Source organism: Plecotus auritus (assembly GCF_963455305.1).
Source record: "Plecotus auritus genome assembly, chromosome: X".
In the NCBI taxonomy this organism is placed as follows: domain Eukaryota; kingdom Metazoa; phylum Chordata; class Mammalia; order Chiroptera; family Vespertilionidae; genus Plecotus; species Plecotus auritus.
In genome coordinates this window covers 5,863,134-5,887,583 of record NC_137784.1, presented here as the reverse complement: position 1 = coordinate 5,887,583, position 24,450 = coordinate 5,863,134, and the positions used below count along the sequence as shown (strand labels likewise).

At 46.9% G+C, this 24,450-nt stretch overlaps 1 protein-coding gene across 4 annotated transcripts in view; it reads right to left on the bottom strand.

The window, feature by feature from the left end:
- The window catches only part of FRMPD4 (FERM and PDZ domain containing 4), a 529,962-nt gene that overhangs the window by 186,756 nt on the left and 318,756 nt on the right, over positions 1-24,450 (bottom strand). For all 4 annotated transcript variants that reach the window (XM_080652462.1, XM_080652460.1, XM_080652461.1 and 1 more), the window contains exon 2: positions 20,213-20,329. In XM_080652462.1, coding sequence (XP_080508588.1) covers positions 20,213-20,329 — 117 coding nt within the window. The remainder of the gene's footprint in view (positions 1-20,212; positions 20,330-24,450) is intronic.

Below are 24,450 nucleotides of genomic sequence, written 5' to 3'. Positions count from 1 at the left end.
GCTGACTCCTACTGGGGACTGAGCCTGCAAACGGGTGGCCCGACCAGAAATCGAACCAGGACCTCCTGCTTCATAGGTCAATGCTCAACCACTGAGCAACACCGTCAGGTGACAACATCATTTCTTAAAGCATAAGAAATCTTTTTGGCTTAGTGGAAAATCAGATTGTTTTCTAATACAACAACTTCCTTCTAGAAATTTAAAACCTTCCTGTTGTACCCATCAATTAATTCTCTTAAAAACAGAAGGTGCGCCCTAGCTGGTTTGGCTCAGTGGATAGAGTGTCGGCCTGTGGATTAAAGGGCCCTAGGTTCGATTCCATTCAAGGGCACATGCCCAGGTTGCAGGCTTGATCCCCAGTAGGGAGCATGCAGGAGGCAGCCGATCCATGATTCTCTCTCATTATTGATGTTTCAATCTCTCTCTCCCTCTCCCTTCCTCTCTGAGATCAATAAACATATATTTTTTTTTAAAAAAAGAAGAAGACTACAGCAAAGAAGGATCTCATTATAGACTCTGGCTGCTCTGGATTTCAGGAGCAAACATGAGGATGGAAGGAACTTGAAATGAAAATTCAGGTCAGATGACGGCGGTCAGACCCAGGCCTTGCTGCGCACCAGCTCCTGCTGTTGGGAGACTGACAGAAAGGGCGCTTTGATGAATGCTCACACCCAGGAAGCCACCCCAGCAGGGGGGCCCCGCAGAGGGCCACGTGCCCCTGGGAACAGCTCATCATGCTGCTTCTGTGAGGAGGCACTTTAAGGGCTGCCAGCTGTAAACGCCCTACCCTGAGGACTCTCAGGCAAGGGACAAAATGCACCACGGCATATTTCAGGAAATCGAAGGAGATGTTTCATCCAGAATATGAAAAGGACTCTTCCCACTTATGAATAAGAAGATAAATGACCCCATTTAAAATGGGCAAAGCATTTGAATAGCTATTTATCCAGAGAAGACATGCAGATGGTCAAGAAGCATAAGGAAAGAACGCCAAGATCATTTGCCATCAGGGAAATTCAAATCAAAAGCACAGTGAGATAGCACTTCAGACCCACTAGGATGGCTCGAATCAAAAGACACGTAATCGTAAGTGTTGGTGACAATGTGGAGAAATTGGCACATTCATACATTGCTGGCAGGAATGCAAAACGGGAAACAGTTGTCAGTTTCTTTAAGAGTGAAACAATATGATTCAACAATTCTACCCTTAAGTGTCTACCCAAGAGGAATATAACCATATGCTCACAGGCAAAAATTTTTACATAAAAGTTCAAGCAGTGGAAACAACTTAAAACGCCCATCATTTGATGAACAGATACATGAAATGTCATATATCCATGCAATTGAGCGGTATTAAATCATGAAAAGGAATGAAGTACTGATACATGCTATAATGCGAAAGAAACTTTCTGTTCTTAGCAATTCACATGAACTAATCATTTCATGCTCTTACAATTCAACGGGGTAGGTGCTACTATTATGCCAATTTTATAAATGAGGGGCGCAAGCTACACAAAGGTTAAGCATCTTGCCCACCATCATGTAACTGGGAAGAGATACAAAAGATTCAACTCCAGGCAGCCTAGATCCAGAGCTGACACTCAAACACCAGACCTCCCTGCACCTTAGCTTTTATTCCACAGGAATAAAATATTACGTAACATAATTTGCAGGTCATTTTCCTACAAATGCAACCATATGGGATACAACAATCAAGTGTGGGAAAGAACATGGGTAATCTAAACTAAAAGAGTGTTAATCCTCACCCTAGGATATTTTCCCATTGATCTTTAAAGAGAATGGAAGGAAAGGGGAGAGACAGAAAGAAAGATTGATGTGAGAGACATCCATTGGCTGTCTCCCACACGAGCCCCATCCAGGGCCTGGGATTGAGCCTGCAACCTAAGTACGTGCCCTTGACCGGAATCCAACCTGGGACCCTTCAGTCCAAGGGCCAACGCTCTATCCACTGTGCCAACTGGCTAGGGCTGAATGATATATTTCTTAAAGGCTTTATTTTCCAGCCATTGGTCAGAGTTCCATTATGTAAATGATTGGAGTCATTATTCAAAATGTGGGTTTAAAGATCTTCAGGCTCAGAGGGGGATCCTGGGAAGAGCGGGGTGGGAGGAGAGCGGAATAATAAGGAGCAGAGGAAGGAACAAGTCAAGGACACTTAAGTTCCTGCAAGAAGAGGCTTTGGCTGGCTCTCTGGAAGAAGATAAAAAAGAAAACAGTTTTGAGAGAAAGTGAAAATCATTGCAATAGCATGGGCCTGCAGGAATTGAAAGCGAATTTAGGCACCAATATTACTATTAATATAGGTTTCTATATTTGTCCATGTATTCATCTCCACTGGAGAACTGTATAATTCATTTGGCTTTGCGTTAATCTAGCATCTAGTGCTTTCACCTTGAAAAACTCCTCTTAGAATTTCTTGCAGAGCAAGTCTATTAATAATGAATCCCTCAACTTTGGTTTATCTTAGAAAGTCTAAATTGCTTCTTGGATTTTGAAGTACAGTTTTTCTGGAAACAGTATTCTTGGTTACGACTTCTTTTTAGCGTTTTGACTTTATCATCCCACTCCTTCTAGCATACAATGCTTCTGCTGAGAAATGTGCTGAATCTGATGAAAGCTCCCTTTTTTGTGATGATTTTTTTCTCTGGCTGCTTTTAAGATTTTCTCTTTGCCTTTGACATTTGACAGTATGATTTTAATGTGTCTCAGTGTGGGTCTTTTGGGATGTATCTTGGTTGCAGTTATTGGAACTTCTTGAATTATTATGTATACTAGAGGCTCAGTGCACGATATTCATGCACAGGGTGGTGGGGGGGTGTCCCTCAGCCCAGCCTGCACCCTCTCCAATCTGGGACCCCTAGAGGGATGTCTGACTGCCCGTATAGGCCCGATCCCGGTAGGATTGGGCCTAAGTGGGCAGTCGGACATCCCTCTCACAATCCAGGACTGCTGTCTCCCAACTGCTTGCCTGCCTGCCTTCCTGATTGCCCCCATCCACTTCTACCTGCCAGCCTGATCACCCCCTAACAACTCCACTGCCAGCCTGATTGATGCCTAACTGCTCCCCTGCCAGCCGGTTTACCCCTAACTACCCTCCCCTGCAGACCTTGTCACACCTAACTGCACTCCCCTGCAGGCCTGGTTGCCCCTAACTGCTCTCCCCTGCAGGCCTGGGTTCCCCTCCAACTGCCCTTCCCTGTAGGCCCGGTCGCCCCCAACTTCCCTCCTCTGTCAGCCTGGTCACCCCTAACTGCCCTCCCCTGCAGGCTTGATTGCCCCCAACTGCCCTCCCTTGCAGGCCTGGTCCCTCCCAACTGCCCTCCCCTGCTGGCCTGATTGCCCACAACTGCCCTCATTTGCAGACCTGGTCCCTCCCAACTGCCCTCCCCTGCTGGCCATCTTGTGTCCACATGGGGGCAGTCATCTTTGACCACATGGGGGCGGCCATCTTGTGTTTGAGTGATGGTCAATTTGCATATTATTATTTTATTATATAGGATAGAGGCCTGGTGTACGGGTGGGGGCAGCTGGTTTGCCCTGAAGGGTGTCCTGGATCAGGGTGGGGGTTCCCTTGGGGCGTGGGGCAGCCTGGGCAAGGGGCCTGTGGTGGTTTTCAGGCGGTCCACGCCCCCTGGCGACCCAAGCGGAGGCCCTGGGATCTGGGATTTATTTATCTTCTATAATTGAAACTTTGTAGCCTTAAGTGGAGGCCAAGGCAGGCCAGGGCTGTGGAAACTTGGCTTCCTCCATTGCCACGGGAAACCCAAGCCTCCTGCTTGCTCCGTGGCCACAGCCATTTTTGTTGGGATTTATTTATCTTCTATAATTGAAACTTTGTAGCCTTAAGCGGAGGCCAAGGCAGGCCAGGGCTGCAGGAGCTTGGCTTAATCCACTGCCGGGGGCAACTCAAGCCTCCTGCTCTCTCCAGCTCCGTGGCTGCCGCCATTTTTGTTGGGATTTATTTATCTTCTATACTTGAAACTTCGTAGCCTTAAGCGGAGGCCAAGGCAGGCCAGGGCAGGCGGAAAGCTTGGCTTCCTCCATTGCCGGGGAAACCCAAGCCTCCTGCTCTCTCCGTGGCCACAGCCATCTTGGTTGGGTTAATTTGCATACTTGCTCCTGATTGGCTGGTGGTTTTGGTTTGTGGGTGTAGCAGAGGTATGGTCAACTTGCATATTACTCTTTTATTAGATAGGATTACTTTAAAAAATACCTTCCAATCTTTTAAAAAATATATATGTTTTTATTGATTTCAGAGAAGAAGGGAGAAGTGCAGAGGGATGGAAACATCAATGGTGAGAGAGAATCATTGATTGGCTGCTTCTTGCATGCCCCTTATTAGGGATCAAGCCTGCGACTCAGACATGTGCCCTGACCAGGAATTGAACTGTGACTACCTAGTTCATGGGTCAACACTCAACCACTGAGCCACTCCAGCTGGGCTCTTCCAGCCTTTATAGACTGGTTTTGTTCAGGAAAATCCTTTACTGCCCAGCCCATCTCGAAATTCTAGGACTTCTCAAAGCTTTTCTGAGGATGTGTGTTCTTTGGGCTTGTTTGTGTGGCTTTAGTCATTTTCAATTCATTAAGTAGCTTGTTCCTACTCTTCAGAAGCCCATAATCTCTTGTCCACCCTGGAATGTGACCATGGAACCCCAGCTCTAACATGCCATGGTGATCGCAGCTGCTTTCAGGAGCTTCTACATGAGGTCCACAGCTCCGTCAGCATTCCAAGACAGGCGAGACAGACACCGGTTCCTCAGATGAGCCAGAACTTGGGATGCATGATCCACGCTTTGTTTCTGATCTGAGGAAAAATCCTCAGGGTGGGAGGGTTCCTCCTGGTTGCAACGCGATAGGTCAGACCAGGGGGAGGAGTAAGAATAGATGCCCCTCCCCCTTTGCTGGAATTTCTTCTTCCTTTTACACTGGTCTGGGTGCTGTCATTTCTCAACTGGTCTCTAGAGTTTTCACAAAAGCACATTGGTCCACGTATTGACTCAGTTTCTCTGTGGGGGAGTAAGGGTTTAAAGCTTCCTTTTTGCATTTTTTTATATGTAAATTTATTTCAGAACACTTTTAGAATTATGAAACAAATTCTAAAGACTACGGAGAGTTCCTGCATATCTGTCAGCCACTATCCCCTATTGTTAACATTTTACATTAGCATCAGTTACTATTTGTCATAATTACTGAACCAGTATGGCTACATGATTAGTAACCAAAGTCCATAGTTTCTTCAAATATCCTTAGACGTTACCTAGTGTCCTTTATCTGTTCCAGAATGTCACCTAGGATATCATATCATGCTTCGTTGTCATATGCCCTTAGGCTCCTCTAGGCTATAACAGTTTTACCACTTACTTTTGAGGTACAAAAGGCAAGAAATTCTTTTTATGATTTAATTAAACTGGTTAAGAAGATTCCATTGCTCGTAACTCACAAAATAGCCAACTGATAGTTTTCAAGTCTAAACACATCCTATATAATAAGAGAGAAATATGCTAACACATAACGACCAGATCACAGATCTGCAGAAGGGTGGGGCAGCAAACTACAAGCGGGCAGCGGAGAGCTATAGGAGGGGGCAGGGCAGCAAGCTATAAGGGGGGGAGGGGTGAGCTACTGGAGGGCGGGGTAGCAGGCAGAGAGCTACAGGAGGGCAGCAGCGACCTACTGGCACACGGATTCGTGCGCAGGGCTACTAGTTATTTTATAATGAGAAAAGTGAGGCCCATGGTATCCAAATGATTGCCCACCATTACAATCTTTGTATGGACAAGAGCTAAAGTGTTCTTACATCGAATTTCTGTGCTTTCTGATTCTATGACACGTACTGCTGGGATACACTGCAATCACATTATTGCAAAGATAGCTTCATTACAGCATTTTGGAGTGAAATTTTTCATCAGCAAGTTAAAGAGATAATTTTCACTCAATGACTTGTGTATCAGCATCTGTAGTAACAACTTACTGAATAAAATGATTCAGAAAAAGGTCTATTCTTCATCCATTAATCAATCCATCCATCCATCTACTCCGGCATAAATATATCTAATATTTACTCAGCAAATATTTATTAATCACCTGCTATTGGTCAGACAATACTCTGTGCAGTGCACAAACCAATCCCTGACGATCTCCTTTATCTCGTCTATTAGAACAGTCATGAGTTGCCAGCAATATTTGGTCATAAACCAAATATATCAGCATACTGAAATTCATGAACCTTGTTCCTTTTTTAAAAAATATATATTTTTGTTGATTTCACAGAGGAAGGGAGAGGGAAAGAGAGATAGAGAAATATCAATGATGAGAGAGAATCATTTATTGGCGGCCTCCTGCACGCCCCACAATAGGGATAGAGCCTGCAACCTGGGCATGTGCCCTGACCGGGAATTGAACCATGACCACCTGGTTCATAGATCCACGCTCAACCACTGAGCCACTGCGGGCAGGCTGACCCTGTGTCTTTGTTGAGGATTCTAAGTAGAAATGTATGTTTGACAATGGGGGAGACTGAAGTACAAATGTTGAACTAAAAAGAACAACCAGCTGAGGAGACATGACAAGCAACCTCCAGCGAAGGGGCTGGTGTCATGGAAGCCAAGGCAACAACCTGGAGCGGAACATCACCAAAAATGAACTGGGGCTCTGGCCGGTGTGGCTCAGTGGATAGAGCGTTGGCCTGGGGACTGAAGGGTCCCAGGTTCGATTCCGGTCAAGGGCACGTACCTTGGTTGCAGGCACATCCCCAGTAGGAGGTGTGCAGGAGGCAGCTGATCGATGCTTCTCTCTCGTTGATGTTTCTAACTCTCTATCCCTCTCCCTTCCTCTCTGTAAAAAAAATCAATAAAATAACAAAAATGAACTGGGGACATTGATGCAGGAGCTGTATACATTCCCACAAGGGTAATGAGCAGAATTTCTTCAAAACGCTGTTGACAACTTTTTTATTTTTTAAGTCCTCACCCAAGGATATTTTTCCATTGATTTTTAGAGAGAGTGGAAGAGAGAGGGGAAGGCAAGGAGAAATATCGATGTGAGAGAAACACATCGATGGGTTGCCTCCTGCACAAGCCCGACCAGGGCCTGGGCCGGGGAGAGATCTGCAACCGAGGTACGTGCCTTTGACTGGAATCGAACCCGGGACCCTTCAGTCCACAGGCCGACGCTCTATCCACTGGGCCAAACCGGCTAGGGCGACAAGTAACTTTTTTTTTTTTTAATATATTTTTATTGATTTCAGAGAGGAAGGAAGAGGGAGAGAAAGAGAAACATCCATGATGAGAGAGAATCATGGATTGGCTGCCTCCTGCAAGTCCCCCACTGGGGATCGAGCCCACAACCTGGGCATGTGCCCTTGACCGGAATCGAACCTGGGACCTTTCAGTTCGCAGGCCAACGCTACTGAGCCAAACCGGCTAGGGCTAAGTAACTTTTTGAAAGTCCAATGGGGCTGTTTCTCTGTAGACCATTAGGAAGAGCTCTGGCATTAGGCATTCCATAGTGACTGGGCTTCATGTTGCAACCATTTCCTGTCCCTCTCCACCCCCCGCCCCCCACGAAGGTGCTGGCTAGAGGTAGGGAGCAGCTACACATCCTGCCTTGAGCAGACCTGTCCCTCAGCACCCCCACAAGGATCGGAGGGGAGCCATGGCTCTCTCGCATTGGAAGTTCTAAGTTCTACCTCTCTGGTAGGTTTCCAGGGGTCCTCAAACTTTTTAAACAGGGGGCCAGTTCACTGTCCCTCAGACCGTTGGAGGGCCGGACTATGGTTTTAAAAAAGACTATGAACAAATTCCTATGCGCACTGCGGGCCCGGGACGCGTCGGCTGCTAAGCAGGACAGGCAGCGGCACCCTGCGGGCCGGATAAATGTCCTCGGCGGGCCGCATGTGGCCCGCGGGCCGTGGTTTGAGGACCCCTGGTTGACGATGCTATTCCTAGAACATCCTTCAGAGGCGTGTCATGGAAGCCGGAGCTGTGCAAGAACAGCTTCCGACAGTGCATACATCGTGGAGCCTGTTGGCAGCCAGTAGGAAAAAAGGAGCTCTGGGGTCCATTAGCAGCTCCCTGCACGACTCAGCACAAGCCCTAAAGTCACGTTGCCAATGTTCGCCCTAGTTTCTTTCACACAGAAAAGTAATGGCAGCCCTGGCCGGTTTGGCTCAGCGGATAGAGCGTCAGCCTGCAGACTCAAGGGTCCCGGGTTCGATTCCAGTCAAGGGCATGTACCTTGGTTGAGGGCACATCCCCAGTGGGGGGTGTGCAGGAGGCAGCTGATCGATGTTTCTCTCTCGTTGACGTTTCTAACTCTCTCTCTCCCTTCCTCTCTGTAAAAAGTCAATGAAATATATTTAAAAAAAAAAAAAAGAAAGAAAGAAAAGTAATGGCAGCCCTGGCCGGTTTGGCTCAGCGGATAGAGCGTCAGCCTGCAAACTGAAAGGTCCCAGGTTCGATTCTGGTCAAGGGCACATGCCTGGGTTGTGGTCTCGGTCCCCAGTGGGGGGCATGCCGGAGGCAGCCGATCGATGATTCCCTCTCATCATGGATGTTTCTCTCTCTCTCTCCCTCTTCCTTCCTCTCTGAAGTCAATAAAAATATAAATTTTTAAAAAGTAATGGCAGCTCCCGATTTCATGGGAGGGTTTTAAAAAATTTATCAGTTACTATTGGCAAGCCCACGGGCCAAATCTGGCCACCCATTTATAAAAAAAAAAAAAAAAAAAATGTTATCACCCTCGCCAGTTTGGCTCAGTGGTTAGAATGTCAGCCCGCGGACTGAAGGGTCTTGAGTTCGATTCCCAGTCAAGGGCATGTACCTCGGTTGCAGATTTGACCTCCAGCCCCGATCAGGGCGTGTGCGTGAGGCAACTAATTGATGTGCCTCTCTCACATTGATGTCTCTCTGTCTCACTCAATCTCTGCCTCTCTCTCTCCCCCTCCTCCCTCTCTTACACGCTCTCTAAAAATCAATGGGAAAATATCCTTGGGGGAGGATTAACATAAGTAAATACATACATAAATCTATAAATAAATCAATAAATAAAATAAAATAAAGTGTTCCCGACACACAACCCTGTCCATTTGTTTATGAATTTCTAACGGCTGCTTTCACACTGCAGAGGCAGAGCTGGGTAGTGCTAAATCCCCACTGAGTTCCCACTGCCTGCAGATCTGAAAATATTTCCTCTGATTTTTTCACAGAAAACGTTACTGACCTGGCCTGGCAAATGAAGGCCTGGGGGAGGGCAAAGAGCGGGTAATTTTCAGGGAGGAAAGCCCTCGTGGGGGGCATAGAGATTGTCTTCCTAGGGAGTCGGGAGCTAGAGGCAAGCTCTCCTCTTTGCTGGGCCTGCATGGAGAAGCCACATGAGAAAAGCTTTACAAAAATGCAAGAGGACCAAGACCGGTTTGGCTCAGTGGATAGAGCATCAGCCTGCGGACTGAAAGGTCCCAGGTTCGATTCCGGTCAAGGGCACGTACCTTGGTTGCGGGCACATCCCCAGTGGGAGGTGTGCAGGAGGCAGCTGATCGATGTTTCTCTCTCATCGATGTTTCTAACTCTCTATCCCTCTCCCTTCCGTTCTGTAAAATATCAATAAAATATATTTTTTTTAAAAAAATGCAAGAGGTAAGGTTGGGAGGTGAGCACTGAGTCCGAATCCGTGTGGAAGCGATGTAGCTTCTAAGAAACGCTGTCACGTCCTTTCTTACCTGTGTGACTGTGAGGGGCAGAAATCAAATATTGGGGACCAGCGATGACGATAAGAAATGGGAATCTTGATCTGCTCACCATGATGGTTCTGTTCTGATCAGAGAAAGCACATTGGAACCGGGCTGGGAGTTGTACGCCCTGCGACATGGGGGCGAACATCTTAATGCAGTCTTCAAGCATGTCAAACTCGCGGCTGGCGGGCCACATGCCTTGTTTATATACAAGCCGCGAGTTTGACATGCTCGGCTGATGAACAACCTGATTGCTGAAACAATGTGGCCCTGGAGGTGCCCGAAGGCACCCGCCTTCTATGACACCCCCCTTCCCCCCTCACTGCCCCCAGCACGCACTGCCTGTAACTTGTAACCATTATACTTTGCCTCCTTCCCCTGCCTGTAATTCTTACTTTCTCATGTAATCTGTATCCTTCTACCCAATATAAGCAGCTGGCCTATGGGGGGCAGAGCAGATGTTTGTGGCTGACCTGCTGCTCCCCCATCCTGCCGGCAGGATTGGAATAAACACTCCTATAGGATCCAACCCTGTCTCTGCTAAATTAGTGACAGGTAGCCCGGCCCCGTTGGCCATCCGCTTCCACTGAAAGTGATGAGAGAAGACGAAGGAAGGAGAGGCCAACCATTCCTTTTCCTTTCAGTTCTTCTCGACTCATCAGCAAGCCGAAGGGAGGGGTTGGGAGAGTTACAGACGTAAAGCAAAAACTACTGAGTTAGTTTAGTGCAGCATTTTACTTCTCTGGATCGAATGAAATTCCTGCACATGTATGAACTGTGAAGTGCAATTGTGTAATTTCAGTGATTCCTCCCTCATACGAGTAAAAGGCTCATATTTACATCTAAAACTCTCCTTGTACCATATGTGAATGAGCAATACAATTCACGCTAACAGCTTAAAATTCTACTTTTTCTTTGCTTAGAATGGCATCAAATAGCAAATGTAAGAGTAGGCCATGCTGACAGGAGAAAGGGCCGTGCACCGTGAGAATAGAAGACACCCCCTCCGAAGGGCTCCTGGTGGCTAAGTGGGCTCAAATGTTATAAAGCAAACAGCCTGGCAGCCATTTCCAAACAGGGATCGCTCCCCCAAACTTCATGTCAGGGAGCAGCCCGCACTGAACTGCCCCCTGCACTGTGCTCCTGCTGGCTGAACCAGGCTTATAAAGGCGGGCCTGGGGACCTATTTCAGCCAATAGGACTGAGGCTCGCTCCATCCAATTGGAGCTGCGCAGCTACAACCAGTCAGAGTGGCTCTGACCAATCAGGGACCAGGGGCGGAGACTTCTGTCTATAAAAGCCAGCTCCCTGGCCTCTGGCTGTGAGAGCCAGGTTCCCTGTCCACTGAAGACACCTCCTTGGTTGAGCTGAAATGCTGATGGTGTCGCGCCAGAGCAGAGCTGCCGAGCCTAAAAAGCAAAGCGGGGCAGATCCTGGAGGAACGGGGCACAGCTGTGTCTCTGGAGCGGGGCCTGGCCCCAGGACCCCTCACAGACAGGCTGTGCCCACTCAGGGCCCTGCTGTATCACAACGGAGCCGTTGGCACTGAATAAAGTTACCCTCTCCATCGCGCCCCAAATCGGGGATTCCTGTGGCCTTTGAGTTGGCGCCAGGGACCATGGGTTGACTGGGAAAACCTTTCCATGTTAGTAGCTTTAGCAGCGCCTCTGTCCTGCTTTAGAACGAGAGGCCTGCGTTCCCATGTTACAATGGGGTCTTGAAAATTAGGTGGGCGGCCCCGCTGACTGAGCAGAGGCAGCCGTGGGCAAACTACGGCCCACGGGCCGGATCCGGCCTGTTCGGCTGTTCTATCCGGCCCACGGAGCCAAAAGAGCGGAGGGTTCTCTTGCTCTCCCCTCCGCTCCTTTACTTTGAATTTCTATTAGTTCACACAAACACTCCATCCATGCTTTTGTTCCGGCCCTCCGGTCCAGTTTAAGAACCCATTGTGGCCCTCGAGTCAAAAAGTTTGCCCACCCCTGTGAGCCTTCTGGGGGAGTGTCTCACAGCCTTCCCAGTTTGTATTGTCCCCATCCCCAGTGACATGGCTTCTCTCCACTCTGAGTGACCAGTGCCCACCGGCACAGAGAGGCTGCCATCTCTCAGCACCCTTGCCACTGAGGAGGCTGTGGCCCAGAAATTGGCTATTGATAACGGGGTCTCATTCCAGCTTGTTTTTTTCTTTTTTTAAAAAATATATTTTTATTGATTCCAGAGAGGAAGGGAGAGGGAGAGAGATAGAAACACCAATGATGAGAATCATGGATCGGCTGCCTCCTGCACACCCCCTACTGGGGATCGAGCCCACGACCCAGGCTTGTGCCCTGACCGGAATCGAACCTGGGACCTTTCAGTCCAGAGGCTGATGCTCTATCCACTGAGCCAAATTGGCTAGGGCTCACTCAAGCTTTGAGAGGAGCTAGAGGACAAGGGCTTGGCAGGGAACTGCTATAGCCCAACCCTGTGGTGGGCCACGGCAAAGCCCTCTGTCCCCAGCCCTCCCCTCCTGCTATATAGGAGCGCAGACAACAATGAAAAGACACCTGCCACAGAGGTGATCCCATGTCCTCTTAAGTTCAGCCAATTCACTTGGCAGCAACACCCTCACCCCCACTTGGCATTTGGCACAGGCCACAGTGTCCTGCCTGTGCCCCAGCTTCGGGCGATGACATCAAAATTGCTCTCTGCAAGGGTTGGCTCCGTCCGGGAGGAGGAGATCCAAAGGCCACACAGGGGAACGGAGGGTGGCAGGCTGCCCCGAGCCAGCCTTTCAAGTACAGGCTGTGACGGCAACCTGCTCGCCCAGGTGCCTCTCCACCTCTCAGGTGGGCTGTCCGTGTGACCCCCAAAGGACTTCGGTGACCCACTTTGTGCACATCCTTCGGGGCCACGGAAGAGGTCAGGAGAAGAAAGAGCACCACTGTGCAGCAGGTGTCCCCTGCTCCACCCAAAAGTGCGTTGTCCAGTGGCCCAAGGAACTGCAGAAATGACAATCCCTTCAGAGACCTGGGCCTGTAGACCAGCAAGCCAAGTGTTTGAGGGACTTCTCCTAGACAGGGGTGGGCAAACTTTTTGACTCGAGGGCCACAATGGGTTCTTAAACTGGACCGGAGGGCCGGAACAAAAGCATGGATGGAGTGTTTGTGTGAACTAATATAAATTCAAAGTAAAGGAGCGGAGGGGAGAGCAAGAGAACCCTCTGCTCTTTAGGCTCCGCGGGCCGGATAGAACAGCCGAACGGGCCGGATCCGGCCCGTGGGCCGTAGTTTGCCCACGGCTGTAGAATGATGGCCAGATTAAGAAAACCAGCAAAGTTCCTTTAAAAATATATATATTTTTTATTGATTTTAGAGAGGAAGGAAGAGGGAGAGAGAGATAGAAACATCAATGATGAGAGAGAATCATGGATGGGCTGCCTCCTAGGCGTCCCACACTGGGGATCGAGCCTGCAACCAGGGCATGCGCCCTTGACCGGAATAGCACCATGACCTCCTGGTTCATAGGTGGAAGCTCAAGCACTGGGCCATGCCAGCCGGGCAAGCAGCGAAGTTTCCAGAACAAATGCACAGGACAAGGCAAGAGCCTCTGAGAAGGGACAAGTCTGCTTAGCACACAGCTCTGGGTCATGTGCCAAGTGAGAGCTGGAATGACAGTGTCATTGCACAGCCTCCCTTTAACAGCCTTCGCATCAGCTCTGCACACTTCCCTTCCAGCGAGGAGCCGGGATGATGAACTCAGCGGCTAGGAGCTTTGTCAGATGCGAAAGAAAACAAATGTGCTCCAGGGAAGGGGAGAAACAGCCCCTAATGCTCTGATTTCACGTTGACGTGATGTGATTACCTCTCGTTTCAAGCAACGACACGATCACGCTTACTTTGTTCCTGCATTTCCAAAATGACAATCTACCTTCCTCCTCTTGACTGGATGCTCGCATCCTAAGGAATTCATTTAACTAAATGGCATTTGCTCTCGCCATTAGGCAATTATCTGCACGTTATGCAGAATTCATTGTGTGCACTGCAAGCGATATATTTTATTTAAGAATTCTTCCCCAAACCACAAATGTGAGGCAAATGGCCTCTTCTTTAATACAATGCCAATTCTTTCTATCTGTCTGTCGGTCTGTCTGTCTGTAAATAAATGAGCCAGCTTTCAACTCTGGATATTTAAAACCTAACAAAATAATAGAGCAATCTAACTCAATTAGATATCTCTCATTTCTTTTATTGGCAGAACAGTTGATTTCCAGAAAGATCTGCATTTTATTATCCCAAACAAAGGGTAACAACTTGTGTAATCTCTCAGATGCATTTGTCTTTTGTCGGATGTGCATTAAAAATGTAGGCTTGACAAAGTAGGAAATTGACATCTGCTTCAAATATGAGACTGTGACAAGGCAGTGGATGCAGCCATGATACCCACATCCATCTTTATAATGGAACTCTTCTTGACTCTTTACAAAACATTTAGAGAAGGAAAAGTTCAAGAAGAAATATCACAGACTAAGAGACTGAGGGTCTCATCCGCAGAATAACAGTGAGACTTCTTATGAAATCTTGGGGTAAAGATCGAGAAAAAATACGGAAGAATAGTCCTAAAATTACAAAACAATGTTTGAAGGTAATCAATGGCTTCTTCCCTCTTTGGGACACTTGAATTAGACTAAGCAGAGCCTAGAGCAGGGGTGGGCAAACTTTTTGACTCGAGGGCCACAATGGGTTCTTAAACTGGACCGGAGGGCCGGAACAAAAGCATGGATGGAGTGTTTGTGTGAACTAATATAAATTCAAAGTAAAGGAGCAGAGGGGAGAGCAAGAGAAACCTTCGCTCTTTCGGCTCCGCGGGCCAGATAGAACAGCCGAACGGGCCGGATCCAGCCCGCGGGCCGTAGTTTGCCCACGGCTGGGGGAATACTTTGAGAATCACACATACAAATGAGGTAAGGCTTTGGCATTTCTTTTAAAATATACACTGAGTGGCCAGATTATTATGATCTCTGAATGCATAATAATCTGGCCACTCAGTATACATATATATATGTTAGAGGCCTGGTGCATGAATTCGTGCATGGGTGGGGTCCAGCCAGCCTGGCCAGGGGGAGGGAACATGGGTGGTTGGCAGGCCTGCCTGCTGGTCGAACTCCTGGTCGAGGGGACAATTTGCATATTAGCCTTTTATTCTATAGGATATACACTGAGTGGCCAGATTATTATGCGTTCAGAGGTCATCATAATCTGGCCACTCAGTGTATATATACTAGAGGCCTGATGCACAAAATTTGTGGAAGGGGCTTGGCCCTCGCAGCCCTGGCCTCGTCCAGAAGGTCGTCCAGAAGGTCGTCCGGAAGGTTGTTCGGCTGTCTGGTCTAATTAGCATATTACACTTTTATTATTATAGATTTTTATTCATTTCAAAGAGGAAGGGAGAGGGAGAAAGAGATAGAAACATCAATGATGAGAGAATCATGGGTCGGCTGCCTCCTGCATGCCCCCTACTGGGGATCAAGCCTGCAACCTGGGCATGTGCCCTGACCTGGAATCAAACAGTGACCTCCTGGTTCATAGTTCCATGCTCTACCACTGAGCCACACTGGCCGGGCACCATTTCTCATTTCCATGATGACAGAATCCTGCCACCCTGACTTGACTGTCTTCTGTTGTGATTAACACAAAAGGGGGCTTGCCTCTTTTCGGGTTAGGCCTTCCTGGAGATGGATAGGCCCAAAATACACTGCACATTGACCACAGAACTGACTGGTGGATCAGAATGGCTAACTTCCTCCCCAGTTGGGCTAAGTCGATATTGGAGGATCAAGTGGAAGTTTCCACGTCTCATTACTAATCTCCATTGTTCAGGTTTCAGAATTGAATTCTGCATTAAGAAGATGCCGACCCTGTTTAATTGCCCACCATGGGAATTGCGGGCAGAAGGATAGAACAGTGTGTCTTGTCCAATACGCACGTAGGACTACTTTTATAGGCTCACAGGGCGAAGGGGGCCAGAACACCAGCGGGTTACAAAAGGAAAACAGAAGCCTTGAAAACTTAGAACGTGGAAATCTCCCCCACGCCATGCCTATCCACAGACTCCGACTCACCTCTTCATAATCAATCTTGCCAGCTAGGGTTTTAATATGTTCCTTGTTTTAACATTTGCCTCCATCTACAAACATCAAACCCCCAAACTTATGAAGCGTATTATTTTGGCATTAACTCTCCCCACCCCCATGTACAAACATGCTGTCATTCCATTTAACTAAAGAATGGAAAATAAATAACAGGATGCTCTCTATTCTATAATTATTATACGTATTTGCAGCCCTGCTCAGCAGAAATATCTGTGTAGTACGCACGGCCCACCTTGAATGTAAGAATGACTAACAGTCATTGTGGCATCATTGGTTTTTCATCTCTCCAAACAAACTTGGTTTTGTTGGGGTTTTTCTTACATACAAAGAATAGAGAGCTACTTCTGGATTACGATCAATCATCTAGGCTCTGGCCAGACAGTTCAGTAGTTAGAGCATTGTCCTGATATTCCAAGGTTGCAGGTTCGATCCCTGGTCAGGGCATGTACAATAATCAACCAATGGATGCATCAATAAGTGGAACAACAAATCTCTCTCTCTCCCCCCGCTTCCTTTCTCTCTCTAAAGTCAATAATGATAAAAAGAGGACTGATCATCGATTAACTTTGGGATTTTCATCATATCAGGAATTCACACAAACTGTGTGGGTTTTATTGAGCTGGGAAAGTTCTGTCAATAAAATTATTCTATCTTAGAAACTTATTAATATTCATTTATTTAGTATTTAGCATTTACCTGTTTTAAAAGTAAGAGTCAGTAAATGTTTGAGTTACATGACTTTTTGACTTTTTTAAATCCTCACCAGAGGATGTTTTTTTTTTAAAAATTGATTTTAGAGAGAGAAAAGAGAAAAATATATTTAAGAAAAAAAAGAAAAAAAAAAAAGAAGACATCTAGTCTCTTTCAAAGAGACAATGTGAAAGAGTGAAAAATTAAATGCAAAGGTGCTAATTACTAGCCATGGATTCACTTTCAAGTTGTTCATTTTAACTTCTACAACTAATGAGTAGAGACAGACTCCACACGGCAAACTGGGGGTCCCCAGAAACTCAGGTAATTAGAGTATCTCTTTATAATGGACATTACTCAGTAGGTAAAAAAAAAAACACCAAATAAAAATGATTCTCATTATTTGGAAAAGTCATTAGTGACGAGGAAAGTACAAATAATTTCCAAAGTACTACTGTGGTGTGCGTTTTTTAATAATGCAAGGCAAACAGGTGATTTTAAATACACTAGTAGCCACATTTAAAAAAAAATTTATGTTTTTATTGACTTCACAGAGAGGAAGGGAGATGGAGAGGGAGATAGAAACATCAATGATGAGAGAGAATCATTGATCAGCTGCCTCCTGCACGCCCCCTATTGGGGATCGAGCCCGCAACCTGGGCATGTGCCCTGAACTGGAATCAGACCTTGACTTCCTTCCTGGTTCATAGGTTGATGATCCCCACTGAGCAACATGAGCCAGGCCAAAGTACTACTGTTCTTGACATCTTAAAACAGTGTCTCTGAGGATTGTGAAAATTTACTTTTCAAAGTAAAAAACAAAAACAAAAAAACCCACAGATTTGGAAAAGTGATGTTGATAATCTGGTTCTAAAACTTACCGTTTGATGAATGGCTCTTACACATTCAACAGCTGGCATTAGGCCATTGTACGTGTTAAAATGACACCAGGGCTAGTCTTGGTTTTAATCTATTGATCAAATAGCCTAGAACCCAAATCTACCAGAGAAAAAGAAAAACCCACTGTGAGTGGAGAAGTCTGAGCTATACCTTCATAAATTCATGATCCATGTTTTTTATAATTTTATTTTATTTTTTTTAAATATATTTTATTGATTTTTTACAGAGAGGAAGGGAGAGGGATAGAGAGTCAGAAACATTGATGGGAGAGAATCATCGATCAGCTGCCTCCTGCACACCTCCTACTGGGGATGTGCCCGCAACCAAGGTACATGCCCTTGACTAGAATCGAACTTGGGACCTTTCAGTCTGCAGGCCAACACTCTACCCACTGAGCCAAACCAGTTAGGGCTGAAAATTTTATTTTATTTTTGCCAGAAATTTTTACTGTTTCCAATCAAAGTATCTAGGCCACCACAACTGAGTCTATTATATAAACCCGTAACCATGTTACAAAATAGATGGCACAATGCAGTATAAAAATACCTTTCTAGCAACATGAGGGCTCCCTGCAGTGGGTCCTGTTCAAGGGCAACCTGAATTTCCCAGGAGGGACCCAGGAGGCAAGCCCTTCAGCCCCCAACTGTACTTTGAAGAGGGGCGTTCTCTCCCCTCCACAACAATTCTAGGAAGGGAAGAGATTTGAGCTGCTAAGACTGGGAAACATGTGATTGTTTCCTTAGCTACGTTCCAACAATCCAAACATGAAGGTGCGGGATGCCCAAGAGATCAAATCCCCAATCTTGGCAGGTATTTTAATTCTTATAAAAATGATTCCCCACCTCTCATGATGAGCCTCCATAAAACAATGCATCCCGCGGTGTGAAAATTTGTTCCCCTTGGCCACCAATCTCTGCTCAATTGTATTAGACCAGGGAAAACTGTGCTTCCGGATTGCAAATCTATGTCACTAATTTCTCATAATTAAGAATTTCACTTAGGTTGGAGAAGAAAGCAGGGCAGACCCTTGCTGTTTTGAGAAGTGTTATATAAGTATTCTTCTCATACAACTGCAAACCATCAGAGCACTGTGGAAATGTGTAGTGGGTCCTCAGAAAGGTAAATTCTGAATTGGCATATGATACAGCAATTCCGCTCCCAACTAGATCCCCAAGAAAGTGGAAAACAGGGACACAAACAGAAACTTGTACACCGGTGTTTATAGAAGCACTGTTCACAAGAACCCCAATGATCCATTGGCAGATGAATGGATAAACAAATGATATATACCCATACAAGGAGAATTATTAAGTTTTAAAAAGAAATGAAATTCTGATATGTGCTACAGCATGGATGAACCTTGAGGACATTATGCTGAGTGGAATAAGCCAGACACAAAAGGATAAACACTATATGGTTTCACTTAGGTGATTATCTAGAATAGACGGATTCATAGAGACAGAAAGTAGAATAGAGTTTACCGGGGTAAGAGAGGGAGAATAGGAAGTTATTGTTTAATGCAGCGGTCGCCAACCGGTGGTCCGCGGACTACTGGTGGTCCGTGAGGTCCAAAAGGTTGGTGACCACTGGTTTAATGGGTACAGAGTTTCTGTTGGAAATGATAAGAAAAAGTTCTAGAAGTGGGTACTGGTGATGGTTGCACAACATTGTGAACATACTTAATGGCACTAATTGGTACAATTAAAACTGGCTAAAAATGGCAAATTTTATGTTATATATATTTTACCAGAATTAAAAATAGGAGCTTCCACAACAATCCAAAATCTTACCCAATATTGATAAGGGGGACTTATAATCTGATAGATAGAGTACCTGAATTAATCTGAAAAGTAATCATATTATTTTAAATCTTAGAACACATAGACTTATGTAAATAGGGGGTTAAGTCTCTGATAAGTGAATAGGGAGTTAAGTTTTTCTTAAAGTTTCCTTTTCAAGGCATGTGCGAAGTGACTGGGGAGGTGACTCAGCTGTGAATCCAGCAAGCAGAACAGATAAGCATGGTCAGGCCGACCCACCAGCAGTCAAAACATCATCTTGTCCACATCATCTCATCGCCTGATGACTAAGGACAATAGCTGACATCTGCAGACCCCCAAGCGTGCACGTAGCACCCCAGCCCACTCCCTTTTATCATCCTGTCCCCGCCACCTTGCTGTAAGACACCCTGTCTTCCTGGTTGGCTGGCCTTCTCAATAAATGCCTTATATGATTCAACCCTGCCTTCGTGATTAGACACAGCGACAGGCAGCCCGAGCCCAACCGGGGGTTTCCTGGTAACAATATCACTGTGAGAAATGTGTGACCCAATCCATTATGGGCACAATCCTTTGAGCAGACTTTTCTAGTCATAGGTGAGGCAGTTACATTTCGGTACTGACTATTTCTAGAAAGCATTCTCAATGATAGTCCTCATGGCAAACTTTTGTGTTCGCCTCCGACAGTGAGTCCAGCTGGCCTTGGATTTAGGAAGGAAAACTTCTGTTCTGGCCCACGGTTCCCATGCCCTGTCGGGAACTGTCACTTTAAGACGGTGCTTGTCCACGAACAAAGCAAAGCCATGTCACAAGATACAGAGAACACAGGAAACCAAGTTGTTTGTGTCATGGCCTCCCAAGGCCCATGAGTCCCTAACTGAAGTCTGTTAATTCTCCTGAGTAGAGGGTCAAACAGAGACATCCGAGAGCCAGAGATCTTGCTGTTACGTCGTCTCTGCCACCTACCTGACGAAGCAGTCCCGGCCATCCCGGTTCGCCGTCATCTCCCATCCATAGGGCGGAACCTGGTTCAAGCCCCAGGTTCCCGAGGGAGGTGGCCAGCCTGAAGACTTCGTCCTGTGGCTGCAAAAGAAGAACGAAAGGAAGAAAAGCATCATTGCAATGGACTCCTGACATTTCCTCTGAGACGCTCCAGAAGGCGCATAAGACCCGCTCCTCATAACTGGGCTGTATCCCAGCTGACTATGTCAATATTTTGTGTCAGGTATCATGCTTTGTACTTTTCTATATAGAATCTTGCTTACTCTTGTTTTTTTTTTTTTTAATCTGTCTTTATTGATTTCAGAGAGGAAGGGAGAGGGAGAGAGATACATCCATGAGGAGAGAGAATCATCGAACAGCTGCCTCCTGCACGCCCCCTACTGGGGATCAAGCTCACAACCCGGGCATGTGCCCTGACCAAGAAGCAAACCGTGACACACAACCACTGAGTGACATGGGCCGGGCTAGTTGACCTAACCTCTAAAAGGGTTTAGAGCAAGCATGTCAAACTTGTGGCCTGCGGGCCGCATGCGGCCCACAGTGAATATTTTTTGCGGCCCGGCCAATATAACAGTATGTAAGAAATGTTTTAGTAAAAATTTCCTAACTTAATTTTTACAATGTCCTGTTATACATCATTATTAATAACGAACTACAGCGTTCACTAATGACTGATGACTATCATCGTGTTGCATTCATTTCCCTTACGCGCCTTACGCACAGGCGCACCATTTCTCTCCACTAATACCAGCAGCGAATATTCTAGTAGCCAATGGCCACGTCATTAGTCTTGGACTGACTTGTTTGGTGTGTGGAACAGGAAATATTTCGCTTTCAGAGAACAAGAAAAATAGGCTTATTTGTGTTACGCTTATTAATTAGTGAGTTATTCAGTGTCTGGTAAGTTAATGTTCAAGAAAAAATATGAATTTTTATTAAAATGTTCTATTACTTTATGTTAACGATGACTCATTTATTTCAGCCCTTTGTGTTCAGCATGTCTCTATCAAAATAAACCTATGTTTCTATGAAAATGGAAGCTTTTGTGTTTTTGCGGCCCACAGAAACGTAAACCTTGTTTATATGGCCCGTTAGCCTTTGAGTCTGACGTGCGTGGTTTAGAGACTCCCCCTGGTCTATGAACCTCAATTCAAGAACCCCCCACTTAATGACCCTGGAGTGCTCAGTTCCCACCAGTATTTTCAGCTATATAAGGTGTGGGTATGTGTTTTCTCTTCAAATTATTACCACACACTTATCTTGCATTTGACAGATTTTTAAAGGCCCGGGTCTGATACTGGAGAGTGGTTTGATTTATGCCAGAAAACCACTGAGCCACACCGGCTGGGCTCTTGCTTGCTTTTTCGGAGGCCCTGGGAGGTGAATGTACTTATCCCATTTTACAGATGAGGAAGCAATGAAGGGCTCAGCAGGAGGAAGTGTTTCCTGAGGACACACAAGCCAATTGTGAGTAAAAGTTTGGCACATTTTCCACGAACCGAGCATTACTGAGAAAGGATACTAGGACAGTTTGGCACGTACTAGTCAGTGGCTATCACCCCACAATATAGTAAACACACAAGTCAAAATAAACTCCCAGTTTTATGGGTCTTGGGGTCAAACAACCCAAGCCTCAGTATCCTGAACGCCTCCCAAAACAGGCAAACTTTCCACGCGTGTAACCGCACTGCAAGCAAGGTGCGCCATTCAGCCCTAGCCCAGTGGTCGGCAAACTCATTAGTCAACAGAGCCAAATATCACCAGTACAACGATTAAAATTTCTTTTGAGAGCCAAATTTTTTAAACTTCAATTTCTTCTAACGCCACTTCTTCAAAATAGACTCGCCCGGGCCGTGGTATTTTGTGGAAGAGCCACACTCAAGGGGCCAAAGAGCCGCATGTGGCTCGTGAGCCGCAGTTTGCCGACCACGGCCCTAGACCAACTCTCCGCGTCATTTGCAGCAAAAATCCGCATGTTAGCTTTGACAGGTTGCCTCATCAGCAACATGGAAGGAGAGGCTACAGAGAATTTGCTGCCACAGTGGCTTTCCAAGATGAAGAGGGAAGGGGGAAGGGACTCCGCGTGATGAGCAGGTAGTCAGCATCCCTAACCAGAGGCCTGAGCCCCGTGGTGGGGCGCCTGCAGAAATTCCACGGACCTCTCACCCATGCCCAAGACTCCCGCAGAGGGCTGAGCAATACTGCGCATCCCCTGGCCTTTCACTCCAGGTGCACTAACTCCCTGGGTGGCCTGGCCTTTCACTCCAGGTGCACTAACTCCGTGGATGGCCTGGCCTTTCACTCCAGGTGCACTAACTCCGTGGATGGCCTGGCCTTTCACTCCAGGTGCACTAACTCCGTGGATGGCCTGGCCTTTCACTCCAGGTGCACTAACTCCGTGGATGGCCTGGCCTTTCACTCCAGGTGCACTAACTCCGTGGATGGCCTGGCCTTTCACTCCAGGGTCACTAAGTCCCTGGGTGGCCTGGCCTTTTACTCCAGGGTCACTAACTCCCTGGATGGCCTGGCCTTTCACTCCAGGTGCACTAACTCCCTGGATGGCCTGGCCTTTCACCCCAGGTGCACTAACTCCGTGGATGGCCTGGCCTTTCACTCCAGGTGCACTAACTCCGTGGATGGCCTGGCCTTTCACTCCAGGTGCACTAACTCCCTGGATGGCCTGCAAGCGGCCTGGGCAGCTCCCAATGGCAGGCCGGCACCAAAGAGTGTGGGCAGGAGCGCGGTGACCTGTCCAGGCCTCACCATCCGCCAGTCAATACCCCGCCTCGCCTCCTAGGCCACGCACAACATTCACAAATTACACTATCAAGGGCACATCTCATGTGAACAACACCCCAAATGGGAGTGTCAACCTTTCTGTTATTATTTATTTTTATTTGTCAACCTCTCTTTAAAAAAAATATTTTTTATTGATTTCAGAGAGGAAGGGGGAGGGAGGGAGAGAGAGAAACACCAATGATGGGAGAGAATCATGGATTGGCTGCCTCCTGCACGCCCCCCACTGGGGATCGAGCCTGCAACTCAGGCCTGTGCCCTCACCGGGAACAGAACCATAACCTCCTGGTTCCTAGGTCCACGCTCACCCACTGAGCCTCGCTGGTCAGGCAGGGGTGTCCACCTCTCTGTAATGAGGGGAGATTTCATTGTCCAGGCTGCAGGGTAATGCACCGCAACCCTCCCCCCACCTCATGCACCTGACCATGACCCAGTACTACTCTCTGGAGAAACAAGCCCATTTCCTGTAAGTACTGGGGAGAGGGACTCTTTTGCATCATTTTAACCGCCTCCCTCGATCTTGAACTTCCTGTCGGTCTTCCCACATCCTTCATGAAGTGTGGTGAGCGAGCGCTCACACATTTAACACGGGTCTGGCAAATTTAGAACGCACGGCGGGGTGATTTCTTGCCCGGATGACTATTAAAAAACAAAGACATGGAAAGAGTGTTTGTTCCTCTTCTTCATGCAAAAGTCAGCAGTAGCCGATTCCCCAGGCGGTGCTTTACAAAAGGTGCTGCTTTCCTGCAGCAAGAAAACACATGAATTTCCACCCCGAGGGACCCCGAAACCGCCAATTTCTCTGCACTAGCATGTGAATGCTTTCTAAGGCCCCCCCACCCCCGCCCCGCAAAAAGAACCAGCCCGGAGGGGTATGAACACAGTATGTCCTCTATAACAAAGGCTTGAAAAGGATTCGTACAGTGTGAGGTGCCACAAAGAATATTCTTGAAAGTGAAAGGAGGCCTATGTAGAGAGCACAACAATTTATTCTGGATTATTCATTTATGTACTGTACCCGAATATTCACCTTTCCCAGGACAGCTAACTTATTTTATATATATATATATATATATATATATATATATATATATATATATATATATATGATTGATTTCAGGGAGGAAGGAAGAAGCAGAAAGAGAAACATCAATGATGAGAGAAAATAATTGATCGGCTGCCTCCTGCACGCTCCCTACCGGGTATTGAGCTCACAACTCTGGCAAGTGCCCTTGACCAGAATCAAACCTGGGATCCTGCCCTAGCTGGTTTGGCTCAGTGGATAGAGCATCAGCCTGCGGACTGAAGGGTCCCCGGTTCGATTCCAATCGGGGCACATGCCTGGGTTGCGGGCTCAATCCCCAGTAGGGGACGTGCAGGAGGCGGCCAGTCAATGGTTCTCTCTC